Below are 17,898 nucleotides of genomic sequence, written 5' to 3'. Positions count from 1 at the left end.
TCAGTATAAACTTCACAGGACACCCCATAAAGATACTATCTCCAAATCTTAAGGGCGTGAACAATCGCAACTAACTCCAAATCATGTACTGGATAATTCTGCTTGTGGGGCTTCAACTGACGTGAAGAATATGCAATAACTCGCCCTTCCTGCATTAATACACAACCCAAACCAACGCGTGAAGCGTCGCAATACACTGTATAAATTCCAGAACCGGAAGGTAACACTAACACTAGTGTTGTAGTCAATGTTCTCTTGAGCTTCTGAAAGCTTGCCTCACAATCATCGGACCATCGGAACTGAACACCCTTCTGGGTTAATTTGGTCAAAGGTGCTGCAATATATGAAAAACCTTCCACGAACCGACGATAATAACCTGGTAAACCTAGAAAACTCCTGATCTCAGTCGCCGAAGTGGGACGATGCCAATTCTGAACTGCCTCAATCTTTTTGGGATCAACCTTAATACTATCACCCGATATAATATGCCCAAAAAATGCTACAGACTTTAGCCAAAACTCACATTTGGAGAACTTAGCATATAGCTTTTGTTCCCGCAATGTATGAAGCACTACTCTCATATGTTGCTCGTGTTCCTCCTTACTGCGCGAGTAGATCAAAATGTCATCAATGAGGACAATGAGAAATGAATCAATATATGGCCTGAATACCCTGTTCATCAGATCCATAAACACTGCAGGGGCATTAGTCAAACTGAAAGACATTACCAGAAACTCATAGTGACCAAAACTAGTACGAAAAGCAGTTTTCGGAACATCCGAATCTCGAATCTTCAACTGATGATACCCTGACCTCAAGTCGATCTTAGAGAACACCCTAGCACCCTGCAACTGGTCAAATAAGTCATCAATACGCTGCAACGGGTACTTGTTCTTAATGGTAACTTTGTTCAATTGGCGATAGTCAATACACATCCGCATTGTTCCATCCTTCTTTTTCACAAATAATACCGGTGCACCTCAAGGCGATACACTCGGTCTGACGAACCCTTTGGCTAATAACTCTTCAAGTTGTTCTTTCAATTCTTTTGGATCCATGCGATACGGTGGGATAGATATAGGCTGAGTATCTGGAGCCAAGTCAATACAAAATTTAATATCACGATCAGGTGGCATACCTGGAAGATCCGAAGGAAATACATCGGAGAACTCTCGAACTACTGGCACTGAATCAATAGCCAGAGTCTCTGCAGTAGTATCTCGAACATAGGCTAGATAAGCCAAAAAACCCTTATCAACCATGTGTTGAGCCTTTATAAAAGAAATAACCTGATTAAATGAACTAACCAACGAACCTTTCCACTCCATCCTAGGCAAAGATGGAATAGCCAAGGTAACAGTTTTGGCATGACAATCTAGAACAGCATGATATGGAGATAACCAGTTCTACCCAGAATAATTTCAAAATCGATCATCTCGAGCAATAAGAGATCTGCTCTAGTTTCATAACCACAGAATGTAATATTACAAGACTGGTAGATTCGGTTCACAATAACAAAATCACCTACAGGAGTGGACACATAAACAAGAGTACTCAAGGACTCACAAGAAACACCCAGGAATGGAGCAAATAGAGATGACACATATGAATACGTGGATCCTGGATCAACTAAAACTGAGGCATCTTTGCCGCAAACAAAAATAATACTTGTAATCACAGCATCTGAGGCCTCTGCATCTGGTCTAGCCGGAAAAGCATAGAATCGAGCTGGAGCGCCAACTGGATAGCCTCCGCCTGGCTGACCTCCACCTCTAGGACGGTCCCTACCCACCTGTCCTCCACCTCTTAGTGGTCGTACTACTGGTGAAACAACTGGTCTGGTAAGCATAGGCTGCTGACCCTTCTGTACTGGTCTACCCTGAAGCCTGGGGAAAAACCTCTGCATATGACTGGGATCCCCGCACTCGTAACAACTTTTCGGTGCAATGGGCTGCTGACTAAGAGTCTGGCCCTGGAGACCTGAATACCCACTGGGAGGACCCTGAATACTTGGTGGGCGGTAAGAACTCTCTGGTATAGCACTGAGACAAGGTCGCACTGGAGCACCTTGAGGAGGTGGTGGTGCTGGATATGGGGGTTTGCTGGACTGCCCCCTCACGAGCTGACCTCTGCCCCCAGATGGAGCGCCTCTGAACTTTCCAGAGTACCTGAACCATTTATCTCTCATAATCTACTCTCGGCTCCGCTGACGTACACCCTCAATCCTCTGGGCTATCTCCACAACTCGCTCATAAGAAGTACCCATATCAACCTCTCGAGCCATAGTGGCCTGAATACTAGTATGTAAACCGGCTACAAATCTATGCACTCTCTCCGCCTCAGTAGGGAGTATCATAAGTGCATGGTGAGATAATTCAGAAAACCTCGCCTCATAATCAGTCACTGACATCTGACCATGCTGGAGCTGCTCAAACTGAAACCGCAACTCTTCCCTCTGGGAGGGTGGAATATACCTGTCCAGGAAGATACGGGTGAACCTGTCCCAAGTCATGGGAGGAGAATATGTTGGTCTGCCAAGAACATAAGACTGCCACCATCTACGGGCTCTGCCCTCTAGCTGAAAAGTAGCAAAGTCTACCCTATGAGACTCCAATATCCTCATGTTGTACAGTCTATCCTTGCACCGATCAATGAAATCATGGGGATCCTCATGTCGCTTACCCCCAAAGACAGGAGGATGTAGTCTAGTCCATCGGTCCAATAATTTCTAAGGATCGGCGACTACAACTGGCCTGGGCTCAGGTGTAGCTGCTGCCACTGGTTGGGCTCCACCCACGGGTAGTGCACCCTGGGTCTGATATACAGTAGCTGCCTGTCCATGAGCCTGCGCGGTAGGGGTCTGTGCTCCCCCGCCCGCCTGACATATGGTTGGGCCTATCGGAAATAAACCGACCTAAGTCATATTGTCCATGAACCGCAACATACGACCCATAACATCCTGAAATCCTGGTGCATATGTGAAATCCACCGGACTCTGCCACAGGCACCTTACCCTGCTCCTCAATAATGGGATTCTCTGCTGGACCTACTGGCGGCATAACTGGAATAGTCCTGGGATGTCCTCGCCCTCTAACACGGGCTGGAGCCCTCTCTCGGCCTCTAGCAACTGGGGGAGTAGCTCTTCCCTAGCCTGGAACCTCATTCGAGTGCGTTCTCACCATCTGAGAGAGAATAAGAGAAGGATATTTAGAACTACATCAATTGCACGATGGAATATGAAGAAAGGTAATTTTCTAACACCCTATAGCCTCTCGAAGATAAGTACAGACGTCTCTATACCGATCTGCAAGACTTTATTAGGCCTGCTCATAACTTGTGAGACCTACGTGAACCTAATGCTCTGATACCATGTTGTCACGACCCAATTTTACCTATAGGTCGTGATGGCGCCCAACACTATGGCTAGGCAAGCCAACTTAATAAATTAAGTATTCATTGACAAAATTTAAAACCAAGAGAAATAATTAAACCAAAATTCTACCAATGTGTGTGCCAAAATCTGGTGTCACAAGTGTATGAGCATCTAGTAGATTATACAAAACCTCAAAAATTGTCTGAAATAAAAATAGACAAAATGCGAAATACAAAGAGAGACACTAGTAGCTGCAGAACAGATCAGAGAAACAGCTCGCCACTATGCCCCTGGATAACGTGGGTGTAAGACGATAGGTTCCCCACTAGTACTTGCCTCAGTTCCTGCACAAAAAGTGCAGCAAGTGTAGTATGAGTACGTAAACAACGTGTACCCAGTAAGTATCAAGCCTAATCTCAAAGTGGTAGAGACGAGATGGCCGACTTTGACACTCACTATGGGTCAATAATAATAATTGAAATACAACTAGGATATTTAAATCAACATGATTTACAGAATTTAAAATAATTTATTTAATTAGCGAAAATAATCAAATTTCTTCAAATACAACAATTGTAAATATATTAATTAAATTCCTTCAAATCGAATAAATTCCAATTTATCAATTAAATATCATTTACCGGAATAACAAGCAAGAATAATAATTCATTAAATTTCAAGAATTTTCCAATTTATCAATTAGCTTCGCAAGCTAAAATAAACTGTTAAAGTATCGTGTAATTATTATTATTATTAAGCTCAATTTCTGCCGATGACGTACGGCCAGATCCAGAGTATCGTGTACATTACCGAGGGACGTGCGGCGCAATCCATAGATGCATCTATCCTTCCGAGGCGGTCGGCCCGCTCCACAAGAAAGGAGAACATTTTCTTATGTACCTTAGGAAGGAGAGTATATTTATTATGAGATAAATTCGGGAGGAAGAATAATTTCTTTTAACAATTAATTAATTTAAACAAAAAATCAAGCATATGAGATTTTCATCCTTTAATATCTTTATCTAACAATTCACAATATATTCATATATATCAATTTAATATTAATAAATTAGGGAATACAATTTACACAAGTAATTCATGCTTTGAATCCTAAACTACCCGGACTTTAGCATTTATAGTAGCTACGCACGGACTCTCGTCACCTCATGCGTACGTAGCCCCCGCAATTAGCAACAATTATTCAATTTAATCCCTATGGGGTAATTTTTCCCTCACAAGATTAGACAAGAGACTTACCTCGTCTCAAAGTCCACTTTTCGATTATCGCGTCGCGTAAAATTCTCGATTCAATGCCGAAAAATCCGAAACTATCCAAAAGTTATATAAAATAGTTAATATATGTTCAATAATTCGAAATTAATCTATTAATTAAATTACTCTATCCAAAATACTAAAATTCTTAATATTCATCCCGAGTCCACTTGCCCGGATTTCGGAAATTTTCGGATAAAAATATTACCCATAATCTCAAGAACTCAAATATATAATTTCTACCCAATTCCATAACTATTTTCGTGGTTAAAATCTCACTTTTATAAAAATTTAGGTTTTTCACCTAAACCCTTGATTTCTAAGATTTACTAGCTATAATCTACTCATAATCTATGTATTTAACTCAAAGAGTGTAGAATTAATTTACGTCAAAGTTGTTAGTTGAAATCTCCTCTCAAAAAGTTCTAAAATCGCCCAAGAATGGAAGAAAATAGGCAAAAATGGTGAATTCCCGTTCTTTTAAGCTTTCTGCTAAACAGGTCTTTCGCACCTGCGAAAGTTGGAACGCACCTGCGGCTCCGCACCTGCGGAAAAATCCTCGCAGGTGCGAGTTTCACTTGCCTGGCCAACTCTCGCATTTGAACACAAAGCTTCGCACCTGCGCGTTCGCAGGTGCGCAAATCGTCCGCATCTGCGGTGGATTGCCCCTTCCCTTTTCCGCTTTTCCGCTCAAAATCTCGCATATGCGAGTACTGCGCCTGCGAGCTTCTGTCGCATCTGCGAATGTCGCACCTGCGACTGGCCAAGCGCAGGTGCGATTCTGACAGTAGCTGGGAGCTTTAGTTTTGGCTCCCAAGTTCCAACATGGTCCGAGCCTCGTCCGATTGACACTCGGGGTCTCCGGGACCCCATCCGAACATACCAACAGGTTTGAAATCATAAAACGGACTTGCTCGAACTCTCGTAAAGTGTAAAACATCATCAAATCTAAGAATCATACCCTAAACCAAACTGATTCAAACTTAAGAATTTCAAGTTCTTCAATTTACTTCCAATGCGCCGAAATATACTTAAACTACTCGGAATGACACGAAATTTTGCGTGCAAGTCTTAAATCACTATAAGGAACTATTCCCAAACTCGAAATTTCAAACGGACTTCAATTACTAAAAATCCCACTCCAAACTAAATTTAAAGAAGTTTAAACCTTCAAATAGTTGATTTCTTTACTATTTAGCATCAAAACGCTCCCGAGTTATTCAAAATCCGATTCGGACATACGCCCAAGTCCAAAATCATCATACGAACCTATCAGAACCGTCAAATCCTGATTCCAGGTCATTTTCTCAAAATGTTGACCGAAGTCAAACTTGGCCTTTTAAGGCTAACTTAAGGAGCCAAGTGTTCCGATTTCAACCCAAACGCTTCCAAATCCCGAACCAACCATCCCCGCAAGTCATAAATTAATAAAAGCATGTTCGGGGAGTTTTATTTTAGGGAATGAGCTTCCAAAAGTCAAAATGACCGGTTGGGTCATTACAAATATGTAGTATTATTACGTTTTCTGTGGTTTTTCATTAATTTATAACTTTATTTTATATAATTATTAATTACTATTATCTAGTATAATACAGATAAATATATAATTTTTTAATCATAAAATAAATATTTTTTTTGTTTTAAAAATTGCTCTAAGCTTTTAAATTATTTAAATTTGTTAATAATATTTTTAAGTATTGTATATTTACTTTATTTTGTTTTCTAAACTTATGATTTATAAGTATCCTCACATTATCTCTAATTTATTTTTTATTATTAAATATTTTTAGTTTTTGGTTTTATCTATTAGACTTGAGTGACGTGGACTTATCCATATTATGACCTTTCTTATCATAATATATAAATATTTATCATCTCAAATATAAATAAGTTTTACCCTTTTTTCTCTATGATAAAAATATGATTTTTTTTTTATTTTTTCTCTATTTATTCAATATTTTTGCTATTATATTATTTAATACCTAATATTATTACATTTTAATGTGGCTTTTAATTAGCTTGTTTGAATTTAATATCTATTTCTACCACACTCATTCTAATATAATTTAGATAAAAATTAAAGAATTATTTCAAGAATAATTTTGACTTTATTTTTCATATTCCAAAATATGATTTTTCTTATCATATTTCAAAAAATAAATGTCATCTCAAGTTCAAATAACTCTTTCTATTTTCTAAATTAGACCTCATTTTCAAACAATTATGTTATGCGTTCAAACTTAAATTAACCGCACTCAATTCATATATTAATCATAAAAAATATTTTCTTAGTTGTTTGAACATACAATATCTAAATGTTGTAGTAATATTTGCGTATAAAATACCCGTTTGCCCGATTTATCAATATTAATATGATTTTATTATTTTTATTATTAAAATACTTTTATTGATTATTTAATTTTTTTCTTACCTTATAAATAATTTGTATATTTTATGTAAGATCTTATTTTGCTGATTGATTTTTTTATTTTTTAAAGACAATAACCCTTTAATATCTTAAGTAAATGTTAGTTTTATTTTATATTTTAACTTACTCCAAAGTATAAATAGTCATAGGTTATCTCAATTTACGTTTATATATTATAGTTTTTTAATTAATTTTTTTACCTCCATATTTCTAGCTAACATAGAAGAAAGTCTAGGAGTGGGTCAATATATAGATATAGATATAGATATAGATATAGATATAGATATAGATACATATACAAATATAAATATAAATATGAATATAGATATATATATTAGATTTGTCTAAGATCTATTTAGATTATGTATAAGATTCATTCAACTACTTCCATTAATTATGTTTTCATTTACAATTTCTAATTATTAATGTTATCCTAAAATTGCCAAATGGTTTCATTTTAGATTGGCACTTGGCTTAACCACAATGCATATTATCCTCCTTTTAATATATATATATATATATATATATATATATATATATATATATATATATATATATATTAAAAACTTTATCTATAAATTCAAAATATCTTTTAATTCATATTTAGTTTTTTTTAGATATATATGTATTTGACTAACATAGTCAAATATAGAATAAAGTTATCATATACTATTGGCATTTCTTAGCTTGCCACTTGGCTTAACCACAATGTCAATTATATATGGTAACTTTATTCCTTTAATATATATATTCCTTTAATATATATATAGATATAGATATAAAAACTTAATCTATAAATTCAAAATATCCTTTAATTCATATTCAGTTTTTTTTAGATATATATGTATTTGACTAACATAGTCAAATATAGAATAAAGTTACCATATACTATTGGCATTTATTAGCTTGTCACTTGGCTTAACCACAATGCCAATTATATATATGGCAACTTTCGTCCTTTAATATATATATATATATATATATATATATATATATATATATATATATATATAGATAGATTTAGATTACATAAGTCATAAATGTTATAACATGTACCGTTTAATAATATTATTGGCACTTTAAAAAATAGAAACTTGAGAATTAAGAAGCAAAAGAGAGTACAATAGAAAAAGGAAATGAAAATGAAAATTAATTAAAGAGGAGTGGATTGTCTTCGAAACTCAGACTTTTTAACCCGTGCAATTGTCTGTGTTGGTGAGGTTGCGTGTTTGAAAGAAGAAGGTGATGGACTCTGAACAAAATGCAGTAGTCCTTTTGTTTTATAGTATTCCACAAGGAAATCACTATCTTTTTCAGTATTTTCTTTTCATTTCAATCTGATTATATATTAGTAATAATAAAAAATAATTTAATTGATTGACAGTGTAATTTTTTTAATGTTAGTATATTTTAACAGGTTGTAGAATGTTAGTATATTTTAACAGGTTGTAGAAAAAAATTGTTTTATTTTAATAAAAACATTCAATATAATTAACTTTTATTTAGACTAATCAGACCATAAACGAAAATCGGACATAGGGGTTAAAAAAAGGTTCTATCGCTTGATCAGGTCCCTCTGATTTAGTGATCATTCAATGAACTTTGACTCTAATTTCAGAAATATAAAATCGTCTCTTTGGTGGTTAGTTGAGCCTACCAAAATACATTTATTTGTACATTGCTATGTCGGGGCAGGTTTGCCATTCTCTTTTCAACCAAAGAATAAAGAAAATAGAACTGCGAACTGCACAGAATAAACATTAAATGAAACTCATTAATTTTGAAATCTTTTAGCAATTCACTTTTTGTACTACTGCCCTAAATAAATAAATAAAATGCACACCAATTTCAGTTTTCTTGTTTTAATTTCGTATAGTTTTGAGGTCGATATATACACTAGAATCATAGGGCAAAATTAAAACAAAAAAAATAATATGTTGACGACATAATATCATTGTCTTAAAAGATCCTCGTAAAAATAGGCGAAGGTTTTACTTTTTCTCCCTAATGATTCAAATATTATTTCAGCACTAAGTTTGTTTATGAAGAGCTTCATGCACGTGAAATGGTGATTTTTCTTATACTAATTACACATAAAAGTTGATTTCCTTTTCACTGTTAATTAAATGGTTTATTAATACTACATAATTGCTTCCACGATACGTGCTAGATTCTCTCCTTTTACAAAAAAATAAAAATAAAAAAATAAATATTACCGATTTATGCTTTTATAATAGGGTGTTAATGTCATTAAGATTCACATGAGTTGCATGCGTGTTGGGATCTTTGGTCAAAGCTAGTCTTAAAGAGAGTAGTTTTACATTAATAATAAATGTAACTAAATCACGAGTGGCATAATGAGCCACATAAAGACTATGTTGCTTACTATATTTCATGCATTTGCTTTGCTATCCATAAATACAGTCTTATCAACCTGTCATCACTTTTCAAAGTTTTAAATTTATACACATTGGTAATGTAAATTGTTTTATACTATTAGTTTATATTTATGTGTTGTAATATGTTATTTACTTTCTACGGTTCATAATAAGTAATTTTTTATTTTTTGACACATCCCTTAAGAAAATACGAACTCTTAGAGAAAAAAAGGTGTGTTCACTAAATTACCTTTAATTAATTGTTACTTTGACACATTGGGATATGTAAATAAGAAATAATTTTAAATAAATAAAATTAATTTCTTCTTGATTATGTAAAAATACACTTATTTTGGACCAAAATAAAAATGTCAAAAAGTCATTTATTATGGACCGGAGGGAGTATCATGTTTATAGGTCATAATGCATGTTTCTCATTTGAAAGTTACATGTACCTAACTAAGTGACTTGATAGTATAAAAATAATTATTAATGTCAGCATATATTAGTTAAACTCTTGTTCAAAATGAATTTAGGTTATACATACGGATAATGTAAAAAAAAATTAACACTATTAATACATAACTTAACATGTGATAGTAAGTTAGTATCATTTTTAATAAGCTACCTACTAGTAATATTTATGATAAAAATTTACCCATTGCACTTTATAATGTATAAATAGTTGTTATACTGTTTAAGCAAAAAAACTTAGAACTCTTTAAAAATAATTAGATAAAACACTCAGCACCTTTAGCCCCGACTCACAGTTATTTCTTCAATTTTTCTAGTTTCCCGTAAGATAGCCAATAGCTTCCTCTAAATAACAAATACAACAACAACTCAGTATAATCTCACTAGTGGGGTCTGGGGAGGGTAGTGTGTACGCAGACCTTACCCCTACCCTGGGATAGAGAGGCTGTTTCTGATAGACCCTCGGCTTCCTCCCTCCAAGAACTCCCCACCTCTAAATAACAAATACAGTAACAATAATAATATATCCGACATAATGCCATAAACAGAATCTGGGGAGGGTACTAAGTACGAAGTCTTAATCCTATTTTGTGCAGGTAAAAAGACCGTTTCCGATTGACATTCTGCTCAAAGAAAACATGTAGAAGTGCTTACAACAACAACAACAACAACAACAAATCTAGTGTGATCTCATAAATGGAGTTTGGGGAGTGTAGTATGTACACACACACCTTACTCTTTAAAGATAGAGAGACTGTTTTCGACGTAGAAGTGCTTCCTCTGAGCAAATGAATTTTATAACCCGAAAAAAAAAAAGAGGCTAAAAGCAACCATCTAACAAATTTTATACACCGTTTCAATTATTATTTAATGTGTATTTCACAAATATATTATGGTTGTGAGTTGGTTTGATTTTGAAACTCACCTCAAAGTAAAAGTCATATCACATATGGAAAGAATTGAAGGGTGCAATTTTGAGGCAAAGAGAAATGTCCTCCATCACCTCTTGCTTGCCCTAATCTAGCAGTTTAGATCTATGTATATGTTCAAAGAATTTTTCTTTCCAACCAAAATATGTTTTTTAAAAGAAAAGGGAGAAGGAGGAGATTGCTTGTAACACAGTTTATTTCTGTAAAATTAATTTGTAGGACAATTTCTTTTATTTTTTTCTTTAATCAAAGAACTCTTTATTGGATTCTCTATCTCTCTCTTCCCTTCCTTTATCCTCCTCACTCTGACACACTGCACTCTCTATATGGCGTAAGTTTGGTGCCTGATAGTGCAAGCTAAGCAAGCACCCCACTTTTAATTTTTGCCCTTTTTTTGTTTTCCAGAAATATTTTATCTCCTTTGTGTTTAACCAAAAAGAGAGGAAAAGAAAAAATAAACTTCATAGTGCTCTCCTCTGCTTGTAGTAAAATATACATTTATATTAATTCCATCCGATATTTAGTAACTATTTTTTGTCCGGTTAATTCAAATTCGCGGGAAAAACTCTAATTTTGAGGTAAAACGTTTCATGTCAAAGACGACTTTATTCCAAGAACTTGAATATGATATATTTAATTAAGGATGAAAAGATACTTACCAAACTCCATTATAACCATTGAAGGTGTATTAAAACAATGACTTAAGTTATATATACTTAAAGTATAAATTCTTTTTACTTGATATATCGATTAGGATAATTTAATTTAATATAACAAGTTATTCACTACTTGTTTATATATTTATTCGTCAATGTTCATCAGGAAATTTACTTGAAATTACTACCTTATGAATATAAAATTGATTGTTATACAAAAAAAATTGGTTATTCTATTTTATTTCTTTTGTCTCTCTCCCCTCTTATTGGGTCCTCACTACTTCTATAAGCTTATGTTTAGTGCTTCACTAGCAAAACCCACTGCAAAACACTCTTTCCCTTTGTCTCTTCATCCCATTCCTTTCTTTTTGTCTCTCTTTTTCTTCTTCTTCACCTCTTAGTACAATATATTATTCCAAATTAACTCCATTTCCTAGACAAAAGAAAAGAAGAGAAATTATTCAATCTTGATCATTTTGCAGTTTTTTCTTTTGCTTTGTAAGCTGCTGTCTTAAATTCAAAAGCTAAAGAATCTCAATTTGGTAACCCTCTCAAATTTCCATCTCCACTCTCCTTCTCTATACAATCTTTTTTTACTTAGAAAAAAAAAAAAAACATTACTGAATTGCTAGTATAGTAACTAGCTAGCTTTATTTTCATGCCATATTGACTTCCATTTTCCTTCTTCATTTGCAGTTCTAATTTCTTTCAACTATTATTGTCTTTTTCAGGAGAACAGTTTTGGAAGTGTTTAACCCTTTTCTCTCTTTCTTCTTCACTTTCAAGAATACACTTCATTTGCTCATTTTTGTTCACTGTCAAAGGAAGTCTTATTCATCTCTCATTTCTTCTTTGGGTCCAAAGTCAGACTATTTTTAGTTGAAGAAATTAACTACATTTAAGAACTAAAAATTAGCATGATCCTAGTACTCCAAGTACTTTCTTTATTCTGCATTTCTATAATAAAATGGTGAAAAAATAATTCCGTTGATGATGCATGAAAAAAGAAGAAGAGGATAATGGAGTCAATAATGCATTATTTCCTAGTTGTGTAGCTTCTGGTTTCAAAAAGAGTGGACAATCGTGAAGATCTCCTAGGTTTATGTTTTTTTTTTGTTTTACTTTCTATTCTTTTTTAGTTGAAGTCAGCCACAACTTTCAATTTAATCATTTACTCTAGCTATCTTCTAATTAATAAATTCCTATCCTGTCCCTTACCCTTTTGGTCTACCCAAAAATATTAAAAACAAGGAGTTAGTGGAATTTAAGGCACTTTGAAAGAGGTTAGAAATGGAACTTCCAATTCAAGAGGAGGAAATGCCAATGCCAATTAACAGCACATATGTTGGAGGAGGAGAAGGACATGGTCATGGCCACATAATACATCATGATCCTACACCAGTACCCAACAATACTAATCACATTATACCTTCTTCAGTAGCAAATTCCATCAATGGCCCTCCCATTGAAGCAACACCAGTATCAGCAGACCATCATGTACCTTACAAGAAGATTGTCAGGTAACGTTAAATTGTGGGACCATCTCATTTAAAAGTTTAAATGAATGACACACTTCTAATTAAATTATTTTGCTCTAATATTATGTTGAATTGTGTGATTATTTCGTCTAAATACTAAAATATAAAAAAAGGCAGTCCGATGCACTATGCTCCTGCTATGCATGGTGTTCGGGAAATGCCGGACCACAAGGGTCTATTGTACTCGGCCTTAATTACCCTGCATTTCTGCGAGACGTTGTTTTCACGGCTCGAACCTGAGAACTCTTGGTCATATGACATCAACTTTACCAGTCCGGGGAAGGGCCTGGTCATAAAGGGTCTATTGTACTCAGTTTTACCTTGCATTTCTGCAAGAGGCTATGATACCTACTTTACCAATTACGTCAAGGCTCGCATAATCTAATTATATCATGTCCATAGGTACAAAGAATGCCTCAAGAACCATGCAGCTGCAATGGGTGGCAATGCAACTGATGGATGTGGTGAGTTTATGCCAAGTGGTGAAGAAGGTACAATTGAAGCACTCATTTGTTCAGCTTGCAATTGTCATAGAAATTTCCACAGAAAAGAGATGGAAGGTGAGCAGCAACTTCTTCAACTACCACCTTCCTCTTGTGATTACTATAATCTCAACAGGGGAGGAAAAAAAGTTTATTTAGGACACTCACACAACCATCACAAAGGCCTTTTGGGACCTGAACCATTTGGAACTATAATCCCTTCTAGAGCAGCAGCACCACATCATCATCAGATGATAATGTCATATAATAATATGGGGTCACTTCCTTCTGAGTCAGAAGAGCATGAAGATATTAATGGTGGTGGTGGGGTTATGGCTATGGCTATGGCTAGGCCATTACATCATCATAATCAGATAGTGAAGAAAAGGTTTAGAACAAAGTTTACTCAAGAACAGAAGGAGAAAATGTTCAACTTTGCAGAGAAAGTTGGCTGGAAAATACAAAAACAAGAGGAAACTGTGGTGCAACAATTCTGTCAAGAACTTGGAATTAAAAGAAGAGTACTTAAAGTTTGGATGCACAACAATAAGCACAGTCTTGCCAAGAAAAACTCCAACAGTACCATTCCTCAAAATCAAGTTTAATTATCCATTGTTTTTTTTTTTTTTGGGGGTGTAACTCTTTTATGTCTGAATTTTATATTTATGGGGTATGGTCATTTCAAGAATTAGCATAATATTTAAAAATAATACTTACTTTGGTATGTAATATAGTAACTACTAGCTAGGGCATGTGGGAATTGGACTGGTGTAGCTTCTACTTATTGGTTGGATTTTGCTTCACTAATTAATATCTCCAGTGCAGACTGGATTTATTTATATTTATATACATCCTTTTGATGGATTTCTTGGGATGACTATTTTAATAATCAGTGCAGTTTATGAGTCAATTTTATAGTATTGCATTTGGCCCCAAACACTAGAATATAGCAAAGGTCTTCCATTAATTTGAGTAGGAAAAACATATGTTCGTACGGAGGGTACTTGTGTGAGCTTCCAAAGCAAAACAGCAATCCCTAAAAAAAGGGGAATTAATCGGACCCCAAAAAAGTAAAAGGAAAAAAAAAAAAGAAATTGAACTTAAAAGTACTCGTAAAATCTTGAGAAAAAAATTAGAAATAGTCAAATTTACAACTGATAGTTATTTCACAGTTTCAAAAGTAATCGAAATTTAGGTAATTTTTTAATGTAAAGATAAAATCAGAACAAAAACTGGAGTTTGAATTTTTTACATATGAGATTCTAGTATAATGTGCTGGAATTTCATAATGTGCAGGAGTTCCAACTTAATATGTTGTAAGTTTATATGGATGAGCTTCATAATCCAACATATTATGCTCGAACTTTTCGTGTGCTGAAGTTTCAATATAATATACTGGAAGTTTATACATAGGAGCACCATAGTCCAGCATATTATGCTAGAACTTTCGTGTTTCAGCAAAATAGTGGCTATTTTTCAATAACTTTACAAATAATGGCTAATTTTTTAATTATCAATCCGAAAACTGGCTAGCATGTGCTATTTTTACTAAGATCTTTTAATCCCCCAACCCCCAAACCAATGTAGGGATAAATTGGGAGCTTCAAAAAATAATTTTCTTCTTAAACAAATTTAAACAACTTTCTTCAAAATTATAGTTGTGCGCGTTCTTCTTCAAAAGTAGTTCTCCGAAAAGTAGACCAAATCAAAAATCCAATTTGAGACAAAATGTTTAATATGATACTCTAAATATCTTACTTTTAATAACTAAATATCTACTAATAAAACTTTATTCACTAAATAATCTCATCATTATTTAATCTCTATATTATAATCCTCGCATTAAGAAGTGGCCTACAAATGAACCTGGCTGCCGGATTTTCTGTTATTTCTGCATTAAAACAGATGCAGATATGAAAACAACTCATACAACAAGCTAGCGCAGAATTGTTCACTTCCCAAAATGCTGAAATATATTGAAGTATTGAACTCTCTACCAATTGTTCTCTTTTAATTTTGGGTTTTCTAAACTCTACATGTGAAATTATAAGGCCATTAAAGTCTCAGACCGACAAACAACTATATATATTGCCAAGGTAAGACTTAAAGTAGTAAAAGTTACAAATATATGGACCGTGAACATGAATATTATTGCAGCTGAAATGAAAATGTTTGATTTCCAGCTAGAGAGTTGAGAGTGTGACCACATATGAAACTTGCATTCTTGGCATATGCTTGTGGTCCATTTTAGAAAATTCCAGATTGGTTTGACTTCCATTTTTTTGGATCTCAACCAAGACCTGAATATATATCATCATATAAGATGTATGAATTAGTTAGAATCCAATAATCAAAACGATTGCACTCTCTCATGTTTCCACCAAACAATTGTTCCTTGAGTAAAGAGGTAGAGAAAGAAAAAGGAGTAGCAATAATCGGAGGGATTACATTACATCATCTGAAAATAATAAAGTGGATAAAAGAGGAAAGATGATTCCAGATCTCAGTAGAATAAAGCTTCGTTCTTCTGCAAATTCAACTCCAAATATTATGTATGCAGAATGTCAACACATGGGAAGTCCTCATTGGACCAAGTCACAACTTGTCTACATCACTTCCCTTGGGCGCAATCCCTTTGCCGGACCCTGCATGAATGCGGGATGTCTTGTGCACCGAACTGCCCTTTCTTACTTATAAGTCCAAAGCTGTGAATACACAGGATTAAGAAGTGATTATAATATCTTCTAGCCATGCAAAAATGTAAAATGGTTAATAATATTATAGTCCAACTCTTCCAATCTCACAAATATGCTGTAATTAAACCTGCTCAAGCATACAAAGTGATTTATACGTACCAGGCCGAGTCTGTTGATTAAAAACAATAATTTTTGCATAGTGAACGTATTAAAAGTTTATAAGATAAGTTTGTTGAAAATCAACACATCTCTTAGTTTTCGAAGATATCGCATGACACTACAAGAAAAAAGGTCTTTACCGAAGGGATATTCGATCGTTATAAGACTAAATCCGGTCGTTATTAGTCAATTACGACCAAAACAATTCCGGTCATCACCGGTCGTTAAAGGCTCCGACGTTAAAAGTAAACGACCGGATTCTAATCCGGTCGTTAATGACCCTTTAGCGACAACAAGAAATTCGGTCGTTATACCTTCTTTTAGCGATCAAATTTCCCTTTGCTAATTATCATTTCCAGTCGTTACAAAATGCTTTTAGCAACCGAAATTCCTTTCACTAATTGTATGCTTTTTTCAATAACAATACTTCAATGATCAAATTTTCCTTCGTCAAATCTTAGATTTTAATAAATATAATTAGATAATATTTATATTTTTTCCCTACGATTACCAAATGGCAATCATAATTTCAAATGTAGATACATAAAAAATTGTCAATACTCATATAAAACATCATTGTTAATTACAAAGAACTAAAACATCACATAACAAAAAGTACATCCATTCGAATTGCATGACATGTTTTTTGCAACTCCTAAGAAAAGAGAAAATTAAATTATACTTTAGTTGAACAATCTTCTTGATAGTGTGATACGAGCAACCAACTTCTACCATTGTCTACTTAGTAGGTGAAAATTTTCCATCATTCATGGCTCTATATCTGCAGAATCAATAACAAATGATTAGCTGACAGGAACTCCATCACAGATCCTGCAATTCAAATTAAGAACTTCCTTCAATACCTAGTGATGCCTTGTAGTCTTACTGTTGCCTATGTAAAACTAGTGTAAAAGAATATATATAGAGCTAACTAATAGTTTAATTGAAATAAAAATTAGTTAAAAAAAGGTCATAAATACAGGCAATTCCATTCCACTTGAGTTCAGAAAAGATACAAAATCTCTACCGATGAGTTTCCTAATTTACTCGCAAATAAATGCAATCTCAGTTTCGATGACTTTCTATACTAAGGATATTGCATTCCGATGACAACAATATTCACTTTTGTAATATGACCACAGAAGACATCAAGGACTTGAAAAGATTCCTAGAAAGCATCTCGAAACTACATGTTCTGACCATTACTTAAAAAACACAATTTGAAGGAAGAAAAGAGATCATGAAAGACATAGAGTGTTCTTCTACTTCAACAATAACCAATAACTAATAACCAGTTACAAGAATACATAGCTTAGCATTCTTTTTTTCCCCCTATTATATTCTTCTATTATAAAGCAACACCATTAGGTCATAGCTGGTTTTGGCATCACCTTATCTCCCTCATCTTTCCATACAAATATTAGACGCCTATTTGCTCCACTCTCATTTCTATTTCAGACTGGTGTATAACCAGATACATTTTCTATAAAGTATTACAACATGGCAGAATTTT

At 34.1% G+C, this 17,898-nt stretch overlaps 1 protein-coding gene across 1 annotated transcript; it reads left to right on the top strand.

Annotated features, from left to right (window-relative positions):
* The first annotated feature begins 11,798 nt into the window (after positions 1-11,798).
* On the top strand, positions 11,799-14,394 carry LOC104106292 (zinc-finger homeodomain protein 4). The gene is made up of 3 exons (XM_009614804.4): positions 11,799-12,052; positions 12,242-13,030; positions 13,451-14,394. Exons 2-3 carry the CDS (start codon positions 12,801-12,803, stop codon positions 14,133-14,135), a joined length of 915 nt encoding a protein of 304 aa, XP_009613099.1. The 5' UTR covers positions 11,799-12,052; positions 12,242-12,800; the 3' UTR covers positions 14,136-14,394.
* The last annotated feature ends 3,504 nt before the right edge of the window (positions 14,395-17,898 follow it).

The sequence above is a fragment of the Nicotiana tomentosiformis genome, chromosome 1, assembly GCF_000390325.3.
Source record: "Nicotiana tomentosiformis chromosome 1, ASM39032v3, whole genome shotgun sequence".
NCBI classification, from domain to species: domain Eukaryota; kingdom Viridiplantae; phylum Streptophyta; class Magnoliopsida; order Solanales; family Solanaceae; genus Nicotiana; species Nicotiana tomentosiformis.
Note: the sequence above shows the minus strand (reverse complement) of the source record. Positions and strands in the feature narration are given on the sequence as shown.